The sequence below is a fragment of the Sorex araneus genome, chromosome X (genome assembly GCF_027595985.1).
Source record: "Sorex araneus isolate mSorAra2 chromosome X, mSorAra2.pri, whole genome shotgun sequence".
NCBI classification, from domain to species: Eukaryota; Metazoa; Chordata; class Mammalia; order Eulipotyphla; family Soricidae; genus Sorex; species Sorex araneus.
Genome location: NC_073313.1, coordinates 358,480,070 through 358,502,291, shown reverse-complemented (window position 1 = coordinate 358,502,291; position 22,222 = coordinate 358,480,070). Strand labels below are relative to the sequence as shown.

At 58.1% G+C, this 22,222-nt stretch overlaps 1 protein-coding gene across 2 annotated transcripts in view; it reads right to left on the bottom strand.

The window, feature by feature from the left end:
- KLHL29 (kelch like family member 29) overlaps positions 1-22,222 on the bottom strand; it is a 255,641-nt gene that overhangs the window by 25,429 nt on the left and 207,990 nt on the right. For both annotated transcript variants that reach the window (XM_055120101.1, XM_055120102.1), the window contains exons 4-5: positions 21,751-21,892; positions 20,386-20,895 (exon numbers count right to left, since the gene is read on the bottom strand). In XM_055120101.1, coding sequence (XP_054976076.1) covers positions 20,386-20,895; positions 21,751-21,892 — 652 coding nt within the window. The remainder of the gene's footprint in view (positions 1-20,385; positions 20,896-21,750; positions 21,893-22,222) is intronic.

Below are 22,222 nucleotides of genomic sequence, written 5' to 3'. Positions count from 1 at the left end.
CATTCCCGCCCCTGCAGACGTAAGAGGGTTAACTTCCGGTCAGAGCATTCTCAGAAAGTGGGTTCCATGTCTCTCCTTCAAAGCTTTGGGGCCAGAGAGACAGTTTAGAGGTTAAGGCACTTGCTGTGCAGGTGGGGCACCCTAACGCCATCCCTGTCACCATATGGGGGTCCCCTGAACACTGCCAGGAATGATCCCTGAGCACAGAGCCAGGAGGAAGCCCTGAGCACCTTCAGGTGTGACTCAAAAATCAAATCAAACAAAGAAAGAAATCCAACCCCAAAACAAGCCCCCTAACCAAACCACTCAGCACCCATCGGAGATAACTTATTTAATGCACAAATGCAGAACACCCATAGTTGTATATGAGGCTACTGTTCCCCCTCCCCCCCCATCATTCCAATGTCCCTCTTGGGCTGTGGGGAACACTGGATTGGACAGTTAGAGGAAGAGCACTGGGCAGAGAGCCCCCTTTCATTCTCTGCCTCTCTGGGACCCAGAAGAATTGGTTCTGGGGGGCACACATGCAGACGGGGCTCTGACAGATGACAGGCATGCTGCATCCTAGGCCTCATGACCCATCTCCCTGACCTGGGCCTTTCCCAGATGGTCCTTTCAGTAGGGAACTGCACCCCCGGGCCCTCTTTAAAGCCAGGAACTGCTCTCCCACCCCTCACTGCAGGGGATCATCCAAGAGATATTCTCTGCATAGCTGGCAGGTTGGGCCTGGATCCTGGTGCCACCCTAGGTCTGGGGACCCCTCTGTTGTGGGCGGGCTGAACGCAGGAGGTCCCCTAGGCACTGGACAGAGTGGGAGACAGGGTGAAGTGGGCAAGGCAGGTCATGAGGGCTGCTCCCTGTACCGAGAAGCTGAAGCCCACCCCGGCTCTGGACCCACAGACACCCCACACCCAGGGGTGCAGGAGAACAAAGCCATACAAGTGTGGCCAGGGCCTGGGAGTTCTTCCAGCTTCTGTGTGTGGCTCAGGCTGGTTAATGTGGTGCTGCTTGGGCCCAACAGGGCTGGGGTAGCTATGGGAGGGGGGGTCCCAGGTCACACGCAGCAGTGTGGGGGGCACATGCAGTGCTGGGAACAGGCGCATGCTCCGTGCATGGCAGACCAGCGTTGCTGCCATCGGAGCTCTCGCCCGGCCCTGGAGTTTTCTTGGTGCTGGTTGCCCTGGAGGGAATGGCGGAGGGGGAGGGTGAAAAGCAGAGTCCCTTACTGGCTGCACTGGCCACGGGCTGTGCTCTCTTCATCTACAGCACCCCGTTCCTCCCCGCCTCCGGAGGCGAGCTACAGACGCCGCTGTCTGGCCCGTGCCTGGAGCTCACCACCCCAGGACTCACTTTTTCCTTTGTCAGCCTCAGCCCGGTGAGCTTGCAGTGTGAACAGTGTGCTGTGTCCCGGCTCCCTGGGCTTCCTAGAACTCTGGCCCAGGCTGGCTCCCTGATGGCTGAGATAAGGGAACCTCTACGGGATGGAGCCTGTAGGGAACAGAGAGACGAGCAGGACCCCCAGAACTCCGGCGGCCCCCTCAACCGTACCCTCTGCATCAGACCCTGCTGGATGCCACCAAACAACTCAGGTCCAGAGGTTCTGATTCCATACTGTGGGATGCTAAAAGCTCCCCTGGAGACGGTGACGGTGACGGAGCCAAAATAGTCTCATGACACCATGCTGCTGTGCTGATTGGTCTTTTCTTTTTTTTTTTTTTTTAAGTGTCTAGGTCTGTGCTCAGGGCTCAGAGAAATTTATCAAAGAAAAAATAAAAATAATAAATTAAAAAAATTAAGGAATGGCAGCTCAAGGAGCCAGCAACTTATGCAAATGAATGCAAATAAACACACACACTTCCATACATATGTTTATGCAAATATTCCTCTGGCCCTTGCAAATCACTCACCCGCCTGCAAGCAGCTGCCTGTGATTTCTTGATGAGAACTGCGGGCAGGGTGCCCGAGTTACTGACAGGTGGTATCCTGACCTCCGCGAACAGACATCTCTACTAACAAACTCATCCCAGATGCCCCATGCACTTCCCCCACCTCCTGTACACAGAAAAACCCTCCCCCGCATGCTTGTGCCTCAGAGTTCACTCTAGGTCACAGGCCGAGTCGGGAGCACCAGGAGCAGCTGCCCCGGAGTTGGGGGGTGGCATGGGGGCACCCTCCAAGGCCCCTGGGTCTATGGGAAAAGAACAGCAGCTGAGCATAGCAGAGCGGGCCCTGAGAGTGGCAGGGAGGGCCTGGCGGAGCCTGAAAGTGAATGGGCGGGGCCTGAGAGCAGATGGGCGGGACCTGAGAATGAATGGGCGGGACTTGAGAGCGGCTGGGCGGGGCCTGAGAGCAGATGGGCGGGGCTTGAGAGCAGATGGGCGGGGTCTGAGTCTGGTGGCTCTGGCAGCCGGGACCAGGGTGGCCTGTTGGTACCATCAGTCTGGCCAGATTCCATAGTTCACTGAGAGACCCCCTGGAAGATGCCGGCTTTCAGCAGAAAACTTGCCCTGCTCTGATGAGAGATTGCTGCTCCCCAATTTCTCAGGGGAAGGCAACTGGAGTTCATGTGCACCCTTCCTGGGTCTTCCAAAGCCCCACTGTCCTGTCCTGCAGGCTCCACGCTCAGCAGAGCTTCCTCCCTGCTCCGGGCACACTCCTCTGCGCCAGGTACCCTGCTCGCTTGCTGCCCAGTTTGGAGGGGGTCTCCACCCGTGTGGGAGGGGAGGGCTGGGGTATGGCAGTGGCAGTCCCTTTGAGGGCTGACCTGGCACTTTGGGGGTGGGGAGGGGGGGAGGGGTGTGGAAGGTCCTGGAAGTGACACTCAGTCCCTATGTTTCTAGTGGTCACCTCTGGTAGGTCTGGGGGCTCTCTCTGCCACTGCCTTGGGAGGCTTTAGGGAGCAGGAGGGGAGCTGGGTCCTTGGTCCCTTTTGGTCCCTCATAGAATGAACAGTGCTCCCTCCTCCGTGTCCTGCGTGCTCTTCTCCAGAAGTTGGGAGAGTAGGCACCGGGGTGGCAAGCGGGCTTGTGCCCCACAAGGAGGGGCTCGCCCACAGGAGAGCATCTGTATTCAGTGCCCAAGAGGGCTCCAGTGCACAGCCCCTGTTGGGAGAAGGCCCTTCCCGCATGGAAAAGATGCCCGTCCATTTCCAGGTGCTGGGGGGAGGGTATCCTGCTTGAGGACAGTAGAGAGGAAGGAGTGGGGGGCAATGAGTTCCAGACCAGGCCTGTTCTATCCCAACTCACAATAGAATATATCCCAGAAAATATCCCAGAATATATCCCAGAAAAGCCAAAAAGTATAGTCGAAGTGACATATGCACTTATATGTTCACCGCAGCACTGTTTACAATAGGCAGAATCTGGAAAAAACCCGAGTGCCCTAGAACAGATGACTGGTTGAAGAAACTCTGGTACATATATACAATGGAATACTATGCAGCTGTTAGAAAAAATGAGGTCATGACGTTTGCATATAAGTGGATCTACATGGAAAGTATCATGCTAAGTGAAATGAGTCAGAAAGAGAGAGACAGACATAGAAAGATTGCACTCATCTGTGGAATATAGAATAATAGACTATAAGACGAACACCCAAGAATAGTAGAAATAAGTACCAGGAGGTTGTCACCATGGCTTGGAGGCTGTTCTCTCATCCTGGGCAACTCAGAGAAGGGAACAGCAAGTAAAATGTGGTTGTTGGTCATGTGGGGGAAAGATGATGCGGGCCAAATATAGACTAGAGACTGAACGCAATGGCCACTCAACACCTTTATTGCAAACCACAACACCTAATCAGAGAGAGAGAACAAAAGGGAATACCCTGCCATAGTGGCAGTGTGGGGTGGGGGGAGACGGGACTGGGAAGGGGGGGTGGGATGTTGGGTTTACTGGTGGTGGAGAATGGGCACTGGTGAAGGGATGGGTTATCAAACTTTGTAAGGGAGAAACATGAGCACAAAAATGTATAAATCTGTAACTGTACCCTCTGAGGTTTGGGTGACGGCTCTCCCCCGGGGTCCCCTTGGTGCCCATGTCCACCCCGCCAGTAGCTGTGGGCCTCTCTTCCTGCATGCCCATAGGGTCTCCTTCCCCGTCGTGTTTCTCCAATGTTTCAGGAGAAAGCACTTGCATACTCAGGGGGGGCAGGGTGCCTGAGGGAACCCAAGCTCTGGGCTCTGGGTTTGGGGTTCTCCCTCCCAGTGCTCGCTTCACTGTGCAGGCTTAGAGCCAGCGCTGCACAGGCTGGATTTCTTCTCGATGATTTCAGGCTGGCCCGTCCCCGAACTTTCTGGACTGTCGGACAGAGTCCGGTGGCTCCCTCCACTCATCACCCATGTGACAAGGGACCGGAGGAGACAACGGCGACTCCACTGGAGGGGGAGGGCCAGACACAAGCCTCCGGAGGCATGTGTGAGCCTGGTGAGTGAGTGAGTCTGGGGTCTGTTCCCGAGGGACCACCTCTCCCCCTGTGGGAACTGAGAATGAATGGGAGAGGCCTGAGAGCGGCTGGGCGGGGCCTGAGAGTAGATGGGCGGGGCCTGAGAGCAGATGGGCGGGGCTTGAGAGACTGGTGGCTCTGACAGCCAGGACCAGGGTGGCCTGTTGGCACCATGCCATTCCCCAGCCCCGGGGCAGCTGCTCCTGGTGCTCCCGACTCGGCCTGGGCTGAGTGTGGTGCATTGGATAAAGCAGAACCAGTTGGAGCTCGGGCCCCTTCCCTTGTTGCGGGGGTGCAGAGAATACAGATGTACATAGGATAGAGATGTATAGCCAGGAACAGGGTGGGTGGGGCGCACCCAAGCTGGGAATTAGAGTTCAGAACTTAGAGACCAGCACCAACTCAGAATTTACATCTAGAGTTCAAAGCTTAAAATTTAGGACCCAGAGCGCCGGCCAGAGTCCAATGTTTGACACAGAGGCAAGAATCCTGATTTAAAACCTTGGAGCTCAGACAGCTGGAGGGAGGCCTGAGCCCCGGCCCAGCCTGTGTGATCCATTGTGTTCCCGTTGATGCCTCCGCCCTCTGACTGGCACCTGACAGGGTGCCGAGTATTAATTACGGTCAGAGCTTTTCCACATGCAATAAAAAGCCTTTTAAAGCATCCCTATGGGAGGTGATTAACTCTATTAAGTGGCATTATGGATCTTCCTATCTGTTGCTTTCATAAACATAGTTGTAGGTGGAATGTTTTATTACGGGCATAAAAATGTCCCACATTACAATGCATAAGCACATATTGATGTTATATTTCTTTACTGTGCTGCACGCCCCAGTCCCCAACTGAAAAGAAACTACACGTCTTAATAATTTATGCTCCAAGTTTTATCCAGGATTATCAATGGCAGCTTTTGAGCTTTCTCTTTTGGCAACACAATAGATCATAGTAAAAATGCACCGACAAGCGATGTGTCCGTTTGATTTTTTCCACCTGAATCAGCAGCCCAAACTCCAGACACAGCAGTTTAGGGCAAGCAGCACACTGAAGAATTTAAGTCTAAGCATTTAATCTGTTCTTTCCATAAATTTCTGCTGCTTGTGCTTTATAATGATTCTACCAGAGGAAGTTTATTTATATCGCCGATTTTCAGCCTCAGCACATTGAGAACACAACGGCGATCGCTCAGTCAATAGCTTACAGCCATGTATAATATCACTCCGGAAATCAAAAGCCCATTTGAAGAAAAGAAGGCTCAGATTAAAGTCACTTTAAGACATCAATAACTTGGAACTGGCTGAAGAGAAGTTATAAATATCCAGCCTGCGCATATGCAAATGTTCCTTTACAGACACGCGCACCCGCGTGGGAACTTCCAGGTCCCTCCAGGGCTGCTCGCGCCTTGGCTTTGGGGGCGGAGCCTGACGTCACGGGGCGGAGCCCCGCCCCCCTGCGACCGAGGGATGAGGCTGCGCAGGGATGCTGCAGCCCAGGGATGCAGAGATCCAGGGATGCGGCTACCTAGGCATGCGGGGTGAGGGGGGGGCCCGGGCTAGATTTTGACCTGCGCGTGTCTGCAGGAGGAGTAAGTAGGACCCCGATCCTACTTACTCGATTAGAATCGCTAGAACAGAGGAAAGCGTTGCCTGCGTTTGGTCTGCTTCCCGAGGGGCAGGTACTGCCCAAACAGCATTTTGTTTTATTTTTTGCTTTGTTTTGGGGCCACACCTGTTGGTGTTCCTGGAACCAGGAAGTGCATGGGAAGCATGCATATGCTCCCGGGGGCACTTGATTACGTCCCCGTTCCAAGTCATTTTTCGGAGACCCCTCACTCCCCATCCTGGCATGTAGACCCAGTGGCTTCTCGCTCATTCTCAGCTTGGGGAGTGGGGATGGGAGCCACAGAGGAGGAGAAAGAAGCGGTGACTCCTTGGAAAGCCCTCCGTTCTGAGATAGACTCAGCCCGTAAGATTGTTGATACTCAAGGATCATCCACAGTCACCGGCAGGAAAAGAAAGCTCAGAGAACTTTTTCTGGCCACAGTGGTGGAGGCAAGAGTTGAATTAAGCTTGGACTCACTGAAGGGTCTGCTTTGAATGTGTTAACTCTTAGTTTGGAAGCGCTTGGAAACAAAGACAGGACTTCTGACTGTATAAGGGAGAAGAACTACAGTTTAACGGAGAAGGGAGAAGTCCTTATAGTTTTATTAAACGGCCTCATTGAACACCCTCACCCCCATGCTAAACTACACATCCCAGCCTTCCTCTGGGCAGGAAGGTGTCCCTCCAAGGGCTAGGAGGATTTTGGGGCACTTGGCAAGGTGAGGGTCAGGGTCCCAAGCATACCATAATTGTCATGGTAGAGCAAAGGAGGGGAAGTTGATGGTGGAGGCTGGAGGCAGAGGGCTGGTTGGTGAGGCCCTTGGGTGAGATCCCTGGGTCAGACAAAGCTGGGTGGGAGGGGCCAAACATTGATGGGCGGGGTCAAGACAAAGCCCAAGAGTTGAATCTAGAACCTGTTGGATCCCTGGGAGGGATCTGCTTGAGAGAGTCAGCAAACCTCAGGCTTTCAGGAACGGAGGGGAGGCAAAAGAGACATACCAGGCGAAGCTGTAAAGGGAATTCCCAGAGATCAGAAGTTACACCCGGGTGATAGTGACCCCTCAGGTGACAGAGGAGGAACTCTGCTTTACTGCCCAGGAGCATGCTGGGGGCTGCAAGAAGCAGGAGGCGATCCCAGAGCCAGTCAGTACCTAGATCTATGGGCGATGATGAAATTAAATCCTGCATGAGCTCGGACAAGAAAGAAGGTGGGCAAGGACTCACTGACAGACGCTGGGGACTACACAGAGATGGCTTTCTTTAGGGTGACTTGTGCTTGCAGACACCCAGACTCCAGGAGCCACTCCTGGGCCCTTGCTCTGGCTGTTCCACCCCCCAGACTCTCACCCTTCCTGCTCCGTGGGCCACTGTTGCAGTACCAACAGCAGGGCACTAAGAGTCGTTCATTCATTCATTCATTCATTCATTCAGCAGGTGTTCAACCAGCACCTAACACATGCCCACCACTGAGGATACAGCGAGGAGCCCAACAGACTCGAAGTTCTGCCCAGGGATGCCAGAGGCAGCTCAGCAACCTTGGCACCTCTCAAGGGCGGTGGCTCCCAGGGGCTGTTCGGGGCTGTCACGCTGGACCACAGCCTTTGGCTGCAGTTGGTCCTGAAGCTCCCTGCAAATGGCATTTGGGAGCCAGGATTCATGATCTCACTTCCCTTCTTCCCCTGGGAGTTAGGGCTGGTCAAGGGCCAGTGAGGAATCGCTACTGGAGAGGTGCAGCTACTTCCTTCCAGATAAATAACCTACTCTGGGGACTGTACAGTCCTATACCCCCACCCGAACCCCCTACCCCAGCCCCTGGGGCTCGGGACTCCAAGTCAATCTCCAGCTAGTGCTTAGTAGGGCGGGGGCTGCACCTCTTGGGAAGCAGGGGCAGGTTGTGTGCGTGTGTGCGGGTCTGTCTGGAGTCGGCGCTGGGGGGCGGGCAGTTATCTCCCCATTCAGCTGTGACACCCAGCTCCTACTGGGACGGTCCCCGCAGTTCTCTGTCATTCCACACAGTTTCTGTGTGGCAGCCATTGGACAGTTTCTGGGGACCCCAAGGAAGCCTCTTGGAGAAGTTGCCTCATCTCTGGGGTCTCCTTTGAGGGTCTGAAGAGACGGGGCCAGTGCTGGCTGAGGGTGGAGGTGGTGGGAGCTGGGCTGATTAGAGCCCCAGCGGGGGTGGACAGACTGTACCAGACTCTTCCTGCTGGCGCCCCGCCTGCTGGACGCCTGCCCAGGCCCTGTCTTGGGAGCCCCTTGTTTGGGAAAAAAAAAAAGCAGCCAAAGGAGTGCCTTGACAGCCCTAGGCTGGTGCTGGGGTCTGGAAGGATGTTCAGAGGCACAGGCAGGGCTGAGGCGACCAGGCTGCTGGACAGTGGTCCAGGGGACTGCAGGGTGGGGAGCACAGTGAGAAACGAGGCTCCTGAGGACTCGGGCTGGTGGGACGAGCGTTGGGAAGCTGCTCTGACTTTGAAGTGGGGAGTGGTGAGAGGCTGGGGAGGGGCAGGAGCAGGAGGAGAGGAAGGTCACACAGGGGTGAGGTGGGCCAGCAGGGTGGGCTGGGGGGCTGACTGTGAAGAGGAGAGAGGTGGAAGGAAGGCCCCATGGGAGCTCGGGGCTCCACAGACCCCGGGTCCTCCTCAGGCCTGCGGGGCTCATTGCTCCCAAACCTCCGAGACCCTGCGGCGGGTGGGGAGGGCAGCGGGAGTCCCACCCCCTCGAGGTTTGACCACAAGCACATCCCCTGCGCATGCTCATGCCCACACCTGGACCCAGGCTCTGCCTCCCCTTGGTCCTGACCTTGCCGTCCCCTGGAAAGTGCCTTCGTGTCTGAGTCCATTTCTTCCTCTGTCCAGTGGGGGTTCCGACCACACCTGCTTCAGAGCTGTGTGAGAAGTGATCTGATTTGGATTCTTTTTCTTTTTTTTTGGCCCTACCGGACCAAGCCAAGTGGGGCTGCACTCAGAGATCACTCCTAGTTGTTTCTGGGGATTGAACCTGGGTCAGTCACATGTAAGGGAAATGCCCTCTCCACTGTATTATCACTCCGGCCGGTTGTACGAATTAAACATCTGTCCCTGTAGCACGCTTAGGAGAGCACCTGGAAGGTAAGAGCTTCACTGAGTACCCCCCGCCTCTACCTCCCCGAGTACCTGCTGCCTACGAGCTGTTCCGGTTGCCCGCAGCACAACCCCAGGGGGCGCCACACACCTCCTACCATCACTGGTTTGGTTCTGTGATGTTCCGTTACTGGGTGGCCAGCCATGGTCTCGAGACCTGGATATTCAGACTCTAAATCGGCCGTGGACAGGGGTGTTATGAAGTCGATCGGGGCTGGGTGGGGCGGTCTGCGGGCGGAGAAGAGTCTGGGCGCACAGGCCCCAGGCTGCCCTCCTTCCTCTGTCTGCCGCTGCGGAGAAATAACCCTCCGCACCCCGGCCCTGGGCTCCTCGTCATTCATCCACTCTCCCCGTCAGCGTGTGTTGCGTCCCCGTCCGCCCGTCCCGGTGGCCTCTGTGCAGGGAAAGCCAAGCGTGTTTTTAAAGGGGCCAGAGGGGCTGTGCCGGGCCCAGAGGGGGCTTTTGGGTGCTGGGGTCAGGATGCTGCTGGCCCCCAGCCTGACCCTCGATCCCTCCCTTTAATAGTCAGACACTGTCACCCCCAGCCTCGGCAACCCCGTGCTGCTCGTGTGTCCACTCTGGTGAGCCCTGAGAGGAAGGGGCTTCCCTCCCAGACCCGGGTACGGCAGCTCTCGGGGTCTCCCGCCTCAGGCTGCTGGGCCCCGAGGAGACAGAGACCCTTTCTGGGTGCTGACCTGGGGCGGTGGGAGGAGTTCAAGGACCCTCAGTGGAGTGGGCAGGGAAGGGAAAGGGAGGAAAACGGGCAGAAGTGTGGGGACGGGCAGAGAACGGGAGACTGACCACTGGCTCCCTGCTGGGTCTCTGGCCTCCTCACCCCTCCCCAGGCCTCCCACCTCCCTATCTCGCGCCCTGCCGGAGCCTCGGGGCCCCAGAAAGCACCAGAAGCAGGACACTGAAGTGATGGCCGGTGGGTGGGGTGGGCCACGGGTGGGTCCCCTCTTGCCAGGGCTGTGCTGGCCGTGGCGCCGGCGCAGGGCAAGGGGAGGCCAGCCAGGCCCCCTCCCCGAGAGGCCCAGCCAATTCCTTCTGCTCTGCTGAGCCCCTTCAGAGATATCAGCACACGGTTAATCTTCCTGCTTTCAGAAATGCAGAGTAATTTGCCCGAATGGGGATTTCTGCATATTTATACTAATGTCTGTGTTTAAAGCTTATGAGACAGGGAATTGCTGAGAGATGTCCATTAGCAATATATACAGACTGCAATTATTTCTTTATGGTGTGTGGTTTGACTGCAGAATATTTTATTTCGTTGGAAGTTGCAGGCTTTGCCTCTTGTGTTTCCTTATGTGCCCACAGAAATCGATCAGAGCAGAAAGGAAGTGAAAAGAGGTGAAAATAAAAGGCGCGTGACCTTTCGGGGTTCTGGGGCCCTTGAACGTGCTACAGCCTCAATTGCGTGCTCCTCAGAATCTAAATGTGTGCTCCCAAGTGGGGTGGGGGGTGGGGGTGGGGAATCACCCCAGGAGCAGCCAGCAGGGGCGGCCTGGCAGAGACAAGCAGAACAAAAAAGGGGAGAGCAAGGGATATTCTTGGGGACCCCATTCTTGATCTCTGTCTGGCCCTTCTTGCTTTTCCACCTTGGAGCAGAAGCTAAGAGAAAAAGCAAGTCTTGTCTGCAATCAGCCTCAAGCCTAGATGTTTACACACGGAAGCTGTCTGGAATCTACTTGATTCTGGCAGAAAACTTGGGGGCCAGGGATGAGGCCAGTATGAAGACAGGGAGGGGGGTGTTTCGGGGGTGGGACTGTGCTGTGGTCTGTGGTTCTCAGCCTGAGACTGGGGTGAGGATTCTCCGCCCTCCCCCCCCCCCCATCCAAGTCTCACGGCTCTCTGGGCCTCTCACGAGACTTTCGTTTTATTCTTTCTGGGTTCGGGGGCCAGAGCTGGCGGTGCTCAGGGAACCGTATATGGTGCCGGGGATCGAACCAGCAATGTGCAGGGGAAGTGCCTTATCCTCTGGACTCTCTCTCTCTCTGCAGCCCCTCCTGGGACTTTCTGTATCGCGCCAGGCCCGGGGCTGACGGAGTCCAAGGAGGCCCCACAAGCTGAGCTCCGGGAGAAAGTCTCAGTTACCGGCAGGCCACCAACGAAGCCCCAAGACGCAGGATTATCCTAAGGGGCCTTGGGACATGACACACAGAGTGGAGGAAAGCACACAGATGACAAGTGACTTTGCCAGCCGTGACATCGCCACACTTCCTCAGGGCACGGGGACCCGCCAGCCCTCAGGGCCCCCTGCAGCTGGGGCCTCCAGGCAGTGCCGTGTGGGACCATGGTCCACCTCCTTCCTTTCTTCCTTGGCCTTCCCTAGTCTCCACAAGACCCTCTTTCCCCTGCCCCCTCCGACGGCAGCACGTGGGGGAGCTGATAGCGCCCTTTGCTGGGCCCCCAGGAGCTCCCTAAGCCAGGCTGAGTCCTCACGGCCTCCGTGCAGGCGCCTCGGGGAGGGAGGCCAGCGCACAGCTCTGTCCTCTGGGAGCACCCTGTCGCCCTGTCGCACTCTCAGCGACTGGTGAGAAGAGAGCAGGGCGCTGAGCGGGACAGAGCTGGGGCTGGCCAAAGCACCGGGGTCCTTGCTTACCCCCAGTCTGTCTGCGGACTCCAGGTCTACACTCCAGGAAACCGGGTCGCTGACCTGCCCACGCTCCCTGCTAACACCGCGGTGGCCCTTTCCAGGATCGGGGACCCAAGGCTGCAGGTCTAGAGGCCTTTCCTTTTTTTTTTTTTTTTTGCTTTTTTGGGTCACACCCGGTGAAGCACAGGGGCTACTCCTGGCTCTGCACTCAGGAATTTCTCCTGGTGGTGCGCAGGGGACCATATGGGATGCTGGGAACCAAACCCGGGTTGGCCGCATGCAAGCAAATGCCCTACCCACTCTACTATCGCTCCAGCCCCCGCTTCTCCATCTTTTGCCAAGGACCACAGGTATCACAGGGATGGCCGAGTCCTTATGGCTCCATGGGCTGATTCGGGCACTTTGCAAGGCCCGTGGAGGCCATGACATGGGCTGTACCCCCCAAGGAGGTAGTGGCTGGACTAGATGTCAGCGACGGACTGACCCCATTCCCCACACGCCGCCCTAGGGAAGACACAGGCATCAATGACAGCTTCTAAATGGATGTGCCGCTGTTTGGTAGATTTCAAGAATCTCATTCCTTGAAAAGGGCATAAGCTCAATTAATAGACCTCATTAACTTCAAAGATGTATCGTCCGTGCCCAGAACTGGCGCCTTCGCGGGAGGCTGGCTCCATTAACTTTACTGCACCAATGACAGGTCGCATACGCCTGGGAGCGGAGGCGGCAGGAAGGCATCTCGGGGGCCACCTCCCTCCCGACCTCCACCTGCTTCCCAGGTGTCCTGGGCTTGCTCTGGGACCCACCCTCGCTGGACGACACGCCACAGGGAGTTGCGTGAAAGACCCAAGAGTCCCTAGTTTCTGTGGAGACATCTCAGACCCAGGAGACGAGACAGCTAGGGAGGGACTTGCCCATCCTTCATCCCCTCGTGGCGGTGACAATGCAGACTCCCAGGTGCCCGTGTGGCTCTGAGCACTGTGGGGAGGGCGCTCAGCACTGACTTCCGCTCTGGTTTTCCCTTCAACCCGGGTAAGCATCGCCCTCAGCCACCCTTTCCCGTCTAGGCGCCTGCTCACAGGGCAGCCACAGGAGAGGAAGCAAGCGCAGGGGCCAGAGAGATGGTACAGCAGGACCTCTGGGGGCAGCGGGATGCTCAGGGACACCGAGGTCCTTGGTCACCAGGTGAGGCTCTGCACAGGGGAGCCCATGAATCAGGCACCTCTGGGAACCACCGTGCGACAGTATCCCTGACCCCGAGTTAAAGAGTTTGTCACTGTCCCTTCTCCTGTCCCTTACTGGACAATGCTTTCTCCCAGCCCACTGTCTTCTGGGGCTGATGCAGACCATGACAACAGGCTGCAAACCCGGACTTGGCACCCCGTAAGCCAAAGTGTCCCTCACGCCTGGGACCAGCTCTGGCGAGGACAGCGAGCTGTCAGTCACCTGAGGGAGTGGCCATAGGGGGATCAGGCTGGACACATCACCGTGGCTTCCATCGGCAACCATCCCAACACAGGGTTGGCGACCTGTGTTGAAGACTCCAGAACAGCAGGGAGGGAACCGTCCAGGGCACCTCGGGAACAGGAGTGGGCAACAACTGGGCCCTCGTGGTCACAGGTGACATCCCTGAGCCAGTCTCTCATCTCAAAGTCTAAATACTGTGGACGTGACCTGTTCTGCCGTTCATGGCTGGGGCTGCGTGGAGAAGGAGGGATTAGCAGAGCGTGTTGAGGGGCTGGAGGGGGCGGGCAGGCTAGGCTGGGCTCCACCCGACCCCTAAATTCAAAGGAACAAAACCAGAGAGGCTGATGGAGTCCCTAAGCCCAGAGGACGGGAACAGAGAGGCAGAGAAAGGAAGAAGGGTCTAGTAGAGGGCGTGCTCAGCAACCTCCGTCCTGGGACCAGATATAGTACAGAGGGGAGGGCGCTTCCCTTGCATGCGGCCCACCCAGGTTTGATCCCCAGCACCCCATAGGTCCCTCCAGTCCTGCACAGAGCCGGGTGTAGCCTCCACACCCTCAAAATTAAAGAGGTGGAATTCAGTTCCTCTTAAACACACACACACACACACACACACACACACACACACACACACACACACACACACCTCAGCTCCGATGAGAAGAGTGAGGAGAAGACCCCCAGGAAAACAGCGCTGCCGGAGCGAGGGGCCCACGAGCCAGCCTGTCCCCTTCCCCTGCACTTGGCATTCCCAGTGTGCGGCGGGTGTGAGCGGGATCGCGTGTGTCACACGAATAAATCACCTCTGTAGGAAAGCAGACTCCGCGGGCTGGTGCTCAGGCCACGGCAGGGACAGGCCTCTGTCCAGCCTGTCACTAGGTGTCCCTTTCAAAGGCCCCCAACAGGCTGGTGTGAGTCTGGGGGCGGGGAGCAGGCCAGAAGGACCCTGGGCTGGAGGAGCCGTGGGATCCAAAGAGACGGTGCTGAGGAGGGCACGCCAGCATCCAGCTCCGGGCTATTTGGCCCCTCGCCAGACCCCACGGTGCTCCCTGTAGTAAGGTTCAATGATCACAAGAAATTACTCTGAAAACAGTGCTCAGTTCCCAGGGAGCAGAGTGTGCAGTTCGCAGGGACATGCGTGGAAACAGCATCCATGAGAGGCTCTGTCGAGTAGCCGCCAGCCCTGGAAACCCCGCAGCTCAGCACGGGGCTCGGGAGTCAGTGCTCAGCTGTGCTCAGCTCCATGGACTGAGCTGGACGCTTCTATTCAGAGCTGGGGGCTCGAGCCCCCCCCCCCCCCCCGCCCCCTGCCTCACAAGCAACGGGCCAGTAAGGAGGTGGGGAAGGTGAAAGGAGGGCCTCGGGGTGGGAGTCTGACCCCAGGGCTGGACTCAGGGCAAAGGCACCAGCCCTGCAGGTGGGGGGCTGTGAGCCAGACGCCGGTGCCACCCTTCATGCGCCCAGCACCGTCTCAGCAGCCGTCACTGGGATTTCTGCACAATCTCTTGCACATCACAACCGAGTGTGTGACACTCCACCCCCTCCCTGACACACCGCATCAGTGAAAAAGCCCGCAAAAGAGGGGGAGTGAAATAAGGAAATCCGAGGACGAGATGCGGGAGTGTAAGCACACAATAGGGTTCTCTGAGGACACGCAGGGAAGCGGCTGACAGCCAGCCACGGGGAGGGCCCTGTGGGCACCCGTTCTAGGGCGTCGGCTTCCAGCAACCCGAGACCTGCCTTCCCGTGGCTCAAGTGCTGGTCTGCAGTGGACACAGGACACCGGGTCAGGCACATGCAAACGCCAGGTGCTGGGACACAGCCGTGCTCACACAGTTGTGACAACGGGATGACAATGACAATGATGAGGCCCTGAGGATCAGGGGAGGTCACTGCCACACTCCCGGCCCCCGAGGCTGCAGCATCCTGGTCCCTGCGCCTGGCCGAGGAGGTGCGTTATTTTTTTTTTAAAGGGAGGGAGGCTCAGCAAACAGGCAATGACAACTATTTCAATAGATTGCCACCTTTGGGCCATATTTTTCCGGGAGCAATTTACACAATGTTTTCTGCTCCTCGCCTCGAGGCTTGTATTATTTTTGCCTTTTGCATTTCTGGAAGGGTGGAGGTGGGGAATGTGTGTTTCCCAACCGGATGCCATTCCCATCAAATCGCTTCTCAGGAAGCCGGGTGGGCAGCGTGCTTTCTCTGGCTCTACTGCACGCTCTGGGGCTTCCTGTTCCCTTCCTGACCCCGTTCCTCGGGCACCTGCGGGCTGTGCCCAGCTGGGTTTCACCGAGTTTCCTCCTGACCTCTGGGGCAGAGTCTCACTGGCCCGTCTGGCGGGCGCTGCGTCCCCTCTGAGGCCAGCACATGGAGGTGGGCTAAGATGCCCCCCTGCCCCTCCCTAGGAGACAGAGGGGCTGACCACAAGTTCCCAACCAGGGGGTCTTGCTCCCCACGTGTCCTACCCACATCAAAGCCCGTACGCCCCAGGGGGTCTTCACCCCACCAGACCAGAGAGCTCAGGGCCTCACCGAGTGAGCTGCTGCTGGCGCTGCCGCTCTGAGGGGAGTCAGGGGGCTGCTGGGGGCCCTGGGAAGGATGGGGCAGGGGCTCTGGGCTGAGAGAAAAGGCCTCCGGGAGCTGCCGGGCAAGTCTCAGGTCAGGATGGGACACCCAGGGACCCCTGAGCAGAAGCGAGCGTGCGGGTCAGTATGTGAGTGTGCGAGTGTGTGAGAAGACGTGTGAGTGCGTGTATGGGGGTGTGCAAGAGCTTGTGTGAGACTGTATGAGTGTGTGTGCACACGCGTGTGTGTAACTATGACGGGTACATCGACGGGGACACTGGCACACCCCCCAGTATTCTCCTTAAAGATCCCATTGTGGAGAACGTCTGCCTTTGCACACCCTCGCCAGCCCTCCCCCTCCTCACCCCTCTCCAACTCGCCATCCCTCCTCCACCTCCATCCCTCCATCCTTCCCTACCTCTCCATCCCTTCCCATCCCTCCTACCTCCCAGCCTCCATTCGTACTCTATCCCCTCATCCCTCCCCTGCCCTCCTCCCTGCCCTCCCCAATCCTCTACATCTCTCCCCATCCCTCCCCTCCTTCCCTCCTTTGTTCCCTCCTCTTCCATACCTTCTCTCCATCCCTCCCCATCTCTCATACCCTCCATCCCTCCCCGTCCCTCCCCATCCCTCTCCATCCCTTCACTCCATCTTCCTGACATCCCTCCTCTATCCTCCCTTATCACTTCTCCATCGTTCCCCTTCACCCCTCCTCCATTTCTTCCCTCTCCATCCCTTCCCTCCATCTCTCCTCTCCATCCCTCCCATCCCTCCTCACCCCTCCTCCATCCTTCCCCTCAAGTTTCCTCCATCCTCCCCTCACCCCTCTCCTCCACCATCTCTTCTGCCTTTATTTCATGGCAGGGGCTACACAGTTCTTGCTCAGTCCCCCCTGCCTGCATCACACATCCCCCCCTTCAAATCCCCAACCCCCACAGAATGCAGGATTCTCGCACTTTCTGGTTCAGGGCACTGACAGTCACAGGTGGTCAGACTCTTCCGAGTCAAGGATTCTATGGGGGTTCATGGCGCCAGGCACAAGGCCAAGAAGGGCTTTTCATCAACTGATGCCCTTAATCCTCACCACAAGTCTCAGAGGCAGGTTCAAGGGGATGCCCCTTTCACAGATGAGGAAACTGAGGCTCAGTTCCAGATTCCACAGGCTTGAGGGCAAGTACAGGAGGGACTTTGACAGAGGCACCTGGGCTCTGCCCCCAAAGTGGAAGACAGGTGGGAGGGAAGACAGGGGACGACACAGCTAGAGAATAATCTCTCCCCAGCACAAGCCTATTCACGCAGGGCTTCGAGACCCCAGCCACCGTCCCCGAGCCAAGGCAGGCCAGGGCAGGCAGCGGGTGCACGTGTGGCACGGGGCAGTGACGAGGGGCTTGGAGGGGTCCCGAGGTCTGAGGCTGCCACTTCCCCCCAACTCCGAAGCCAACCACAAGACAAATGGCACGTGTGGTTTGCAGCAGAATTCCAACGGAACTCATCCGTTCTCTCTCCCTTATCACTTTACACACATGAAATCCATTTTAATTAGCTTTCAATATATAATCTAAAGACAAAAAAAAAAATCCCACCGATGGCTCCCCATCCCCAGTGATTCTTAGCGAAAGATTTATCTTGTATGTTTCTTAAGAAAATCTATATGTGCCCAATGCATTTAAATAACACTCATTACAGCCCGCGGCATGCAGGCCGGCGTCTCGTCACAGATGAGAGACAATCGCTTGACCTATTGCAAATCAAAAAGCATTTCCACACCACCTTTATTTTTCAATTGGTTAAGTTTTAAATTAAAGTCCCAACACCCGTTTGGGAAAGGCAGCCGGCGAGAGAGGCCCCGAGACTGAAATTTCAGCTCAGTCGATCAGAAGATAATTACGAGAAACAAAAATGTGAAATTTTAAATCAGGGCGCTAATGATGCCTAAAAATACCGGGAGCCCATCCCGGTGGCCGGCCGGCCGGCCCCATTCTTCGTGGAGGGAATCGCTCCCTAATTATCCCACCTTGCGCGAGGCCCGGCTGCTCTGTCCAATGAGAGTACAGCAAGAACGGAGGGGCTTTAATGAGCGAGAGCGCAGGGGTGTTGGGGGGAGGGGGGTCTTATTAGAATGCCGGGCCAGGTTTCAAACAGAGCACAGGAGAAAGGGAAATGTGCATGCGTGTGTATGCACGTCTGTGTGTGTGTGCGTGCGAGCGTGCATGCGTGTGTGTGTATGTGTGTGTGTGTGTGTGTGTGTGTGTGTGTATGTATGTGTTTCAAGTGGGGTTCTGGGCTAGCGTGGCCTGGTCACCGGGGCACCTTCTGGGAGCCAGCTGTCTGTCACTCAGAAGCATGGAATCAACTGGGCTTCAGATATGTACAGTCCCTGGGGGCAAAATTAAAAGTGACCCAAATCCAGAGCCACGTGGCTTGGTCAGGAATAGGAGCCTCCCTTGGCAATGCTCAAAGCTTGGATTTGAGAAACCCGGTTTCTCCTCTGACAGAGATAAAGTTGTTTGACAGGCGAGATGACAGACAAATTATAGCTTGAGCAAGAAAGGCTTTTAAGATTAGAAATGAAAGGAGGAACTACTTAAAAAAAAAAAAACAGCACCACAACCAAGCTCGACCCCACCCAGACCAGAGTCCAGGGGTATCTGTGTGTGTGTGTGTGTGTGTGTGTGTGTGTGCCCCTCTGTGTCCCCAGCACGAATGCCAGCACCTGCCCGCATTGGAGACACCAGCTCAGTCACATGTAGACTGGCTTGAAAATGAACAAAATGACGGGTTCCGGGGGTCCCCGGCTGGTTCACTCCACCCCCTGGTCCGACTCCATCCTTGCCCATCTGGGGCCTCGCCCCTCCCCCCTCCTGTGCTTTTGGGCCCTGGACCCCTGCCCGGAAACCTCGGGGGTGGCTCTGTGTGGCCTCCTGGCCTGGCACACACAGGGCCTGTCTTTCTACTTCTCTCGCCCAAGTCTGGGGGGTAGGAGGACCCCAGCTTGGTGCCAAGGGCCCGTCTAGAAGCTTCGGTCCCATGTGCTCACAGAACTCCTTGGCTGGGTGCCTGGAGCCCGGCCCGCAGCCTCCTGGGGGTGGGGGGGGTGAGGGAATCGTGGGGGGAGCCTCCCGGGTACTCCGGCCCCTGCGTCCTAGCTCGAAATGCTGAAACTGTTACAGCTGATGGTGCTTAGAATTTGGGGAGTTGCTTCTGGGGGTGCTCAGGGGACCCCGAGGTACTGGGGGTTGAAGCCAGACTTCCAGCATACAAAGCCTGCACCGTTCCGGCCCTGGGGGCTCTTGGCAATCCAAGGTGTTATTTATTTATTTATTAAATTATTTATTTTGCTTTTTGGGTCACACCCAGCGATGCTCAGGGGTTACTCCTGGCTCTGCACTCAGGAATCACTCCTGGCGGTGCATGCGGGACCGTATGGGATGCTGGGAATTGAACCCGGGTCGGCCGTGTGCAAGGCAAATGCCCCACCTGCTGTACTATCGCTCCAGCCCCTAGTTATTATTATTTTTTTTTTAGGGACTTCACCAAAACACTGCTTCAAGAAAAAAAAAAAATCAATGCAGTCCATTCAAAAAAAGATCTTCCAGCAAGAGTTTACCAGAATTCAGATGTCATTTTCTCTCATTTTTTTTGTCACTTGAAAGGAACACTGATTCCCACCCAAGGGAGTCAGAGCTCCGTGCCACTGGGCACTAGAGCCGGTGCAGGCCAGTGTGCAACGAGGCCTGGACAGGCCCGGAGGATACACAGGCCCCAGGGGGCAGCGGAAGAAGAGAGAAGAGCTGGGAACTGAGATGCCATCTCTGGGGGTGCTGGAGGGAGGCTGCAGATCTGAGCCCCGAGGCGCCCCCAGGACTGTCTGCTCTCTGCTTTCAAAGGGAGGTCTGGGGACCCCCATGGTGTACCCCATGTCCCAGCAGGAGTGGGGCCCGGTGGCCTGGAGCTCACAGGGACAGGCATGTCCGGCCCAGTGAGACCCTGTTGCAATATCCCCAACCCCGCCTGGCTGCCAGGACCCAGCCCTATGCCAGTGCCCCTGGCCCTCGCCTCTGGCCGGGGCTCCCCTCCTGGGCAGTGCTGTCCAGGGCCTGCCTCAGGGCCCTCTGCAGGTCTGGGGTGGAGGGGTGCTTTCCCGGGACCTCGCAGCTGTCTCAGAAACCCCCAAATCAGTGGGCTGGGGATGGTCTGAGACGTCCCAGGCTCACCCGCAGCCTGGCACGGGGAGGGCACCCTTTCCCAGGGAGGGAAGCAGGCAGTTCAACTTGAACTTGTTCTCCTGGGTGGGAGATGGAGACCCTGGAAGCCCAGAGGGAAGGCTGATTCCTGGTCACGGTGCCCCGGGGCAGAGCTAAGAGCAGCCCGGGCGTGGGCTGGAGGCAGAAGGCCCTGGGCCCCGCTTAACGGGCTCCCCCCGGGACCCCCATACCTTCCCTTGGCCTCCTCAGAGGCTCCGACCTCGGGTGGGGGAGGCCAGGCAGGAGCCCCGGGTGGCTCAGCTTTCCAGAGAGCCCCCCTTTTATGCCCACGGCCCCGTGGTGGCCACAGGGGCCCCCGCAGAGGTGAGGGGGGACATGGAGGCAGCGGGACTTACCTTTGGGGTGCCCGGGATCGGTGAACTCATACTTCCCCACGCCGATGGTACGTAGCATCTGCAGCCCGGGGGCCGAGTCGGTGGTGGGGGGCCCGTTGGTGGCGGGGGCACCGCTGGGGAGGGTGGCGGATGGCTGGGCCGGAGGCGGGGGCAGCAGGGGCCCGGCCATGTGGCCGTTGCCCACGGCGCTGGGTCCCGGGCGGGCCACCTGCCCCACACTGGGCAGGGTGGACACGGCCAAGGGCTGCGGGCTGGCGTAGAGCGCCTGAGCCGGCATGTTGACCACCACACTGCTCAACGGCTGGGCGGGCGGCTGCGGGAGCGAGTAGTGGCCGGGCATCAGCGGGAGCTGGGGCCCCACGTGGGGAGGCAGCGAGGGGGTCACCCCGATGACCGGGGCCTGCACGTTCACGGCCGGGCTGAAGGTGGGAGGCTGGGCCACGCCGTAGGAGTGAGCGATCAGGGCGGGCTGGCTCCCGGCGGCCACCGTGGTCACCCATGGCCCCGTGCCTGCAAGGGAGACGGAGGAGACGTCAGCGGCCGGGGGCGGCCACACCCACCCACTGCACCGACCGGCCCTGGACTCGGCGTCTGGCCCCAGGACTCGGCGTCTGGCCCCCAGCGGGGGATGCAAAACCGGCCGTCAGGGACGCCGATTTCGAGTCTGCTTACGGGAGGACAGAGTCAGTGGGGTGCATGCACAGACAGACGGTTGCGGGCTCAGAGCACAAAGCAGGCCTGCCCGGGAGAGGGGTCGGAGACAAGGAGCCCTGGACGGACGTGTGGGTCCAAGCACCCAGGAGCACAGAGCTGGGGGTGGGTGGGACGTGCATCCTGTCTATCTGCCAGACGGACCTCCTCCCTCCCCCCCAGCCCTCCCGCCCCGCCCCCGGCTCTCTGAATGTCAGAAGCGGCGTGGACAGGGAACTCTGGCGGGGCCGTGAGACGTATTCCAGATACACCGGGTCCTTCCTTCCGCTCTGGAAACCAACTCACTGACCCTGGAAGTCACTGTCTCCCGGTGGCATGCAGGTGTGTGTGGGGTGAGGCCGCTGGGGTTCCAGGGGTGGGGTGCTGGGGTCCACTCAGAGCCCTTCACTTAGGAGAGCCAGAGGCTGGGCCCCCAGGCTGCGGCTGATGGGCAGGGAATGGTCTGAGGCCCCGGGAGGCCCCCAGGGGCCTGGGGTGCTGTGGGAAGTGGTGGACCCCACTTCTGGAGAATGGAACGTGCCAGTTCTCACAGGGCAGCGGGCACGCATTCTCCACATTGGGGGGGACACTGAGGAATCTGCCACGGGTCCGAGGACTGAGGCCTGGCTGTTTGCACCGGCCCTGACGATGGTGGCACCTGCCCGGGACACCCACCTGGGTTGTCGCTCTCCCGCATCTGCTTAGAGGGCGGCTCCTCCGTGTCCCAGGGCGTGGACTGGTTGATGGGCGTCTGTCCCCACCGGATGCTGGTGGTGAGTCCCTGGGCCGGATTGTCCGCTTTGGAGATGCCGGGGGCCTGGGGAGAAGCAGAGCGGGAGGTGAGTGTCCCTGTCCAGGTCGCTGCCCTGGGCTCACCCCCAAGCTGCACCCTCAGCCCAGGGGGCAGAGGCAGAGATGCGGTCTGTCCGGCCACTCAGCTCCTGCCTCTCCCAGCAGCCACCCTGGTGTCTCCCTGGCCTCCCCCCATTACTCTCTCCCCCAAGACCACAAAGGCCAGTGTGGGGCGAGAAGCCAGTCCTGGGTCACTCCCCCATCACCGGCATCATTTTGGGTGTACCAAGGAAGCACTGGCAGGGCTGTGGTGACCTTGTGTCAGAGTAAGGCAGTGCTTCAGAGATAAAACAGT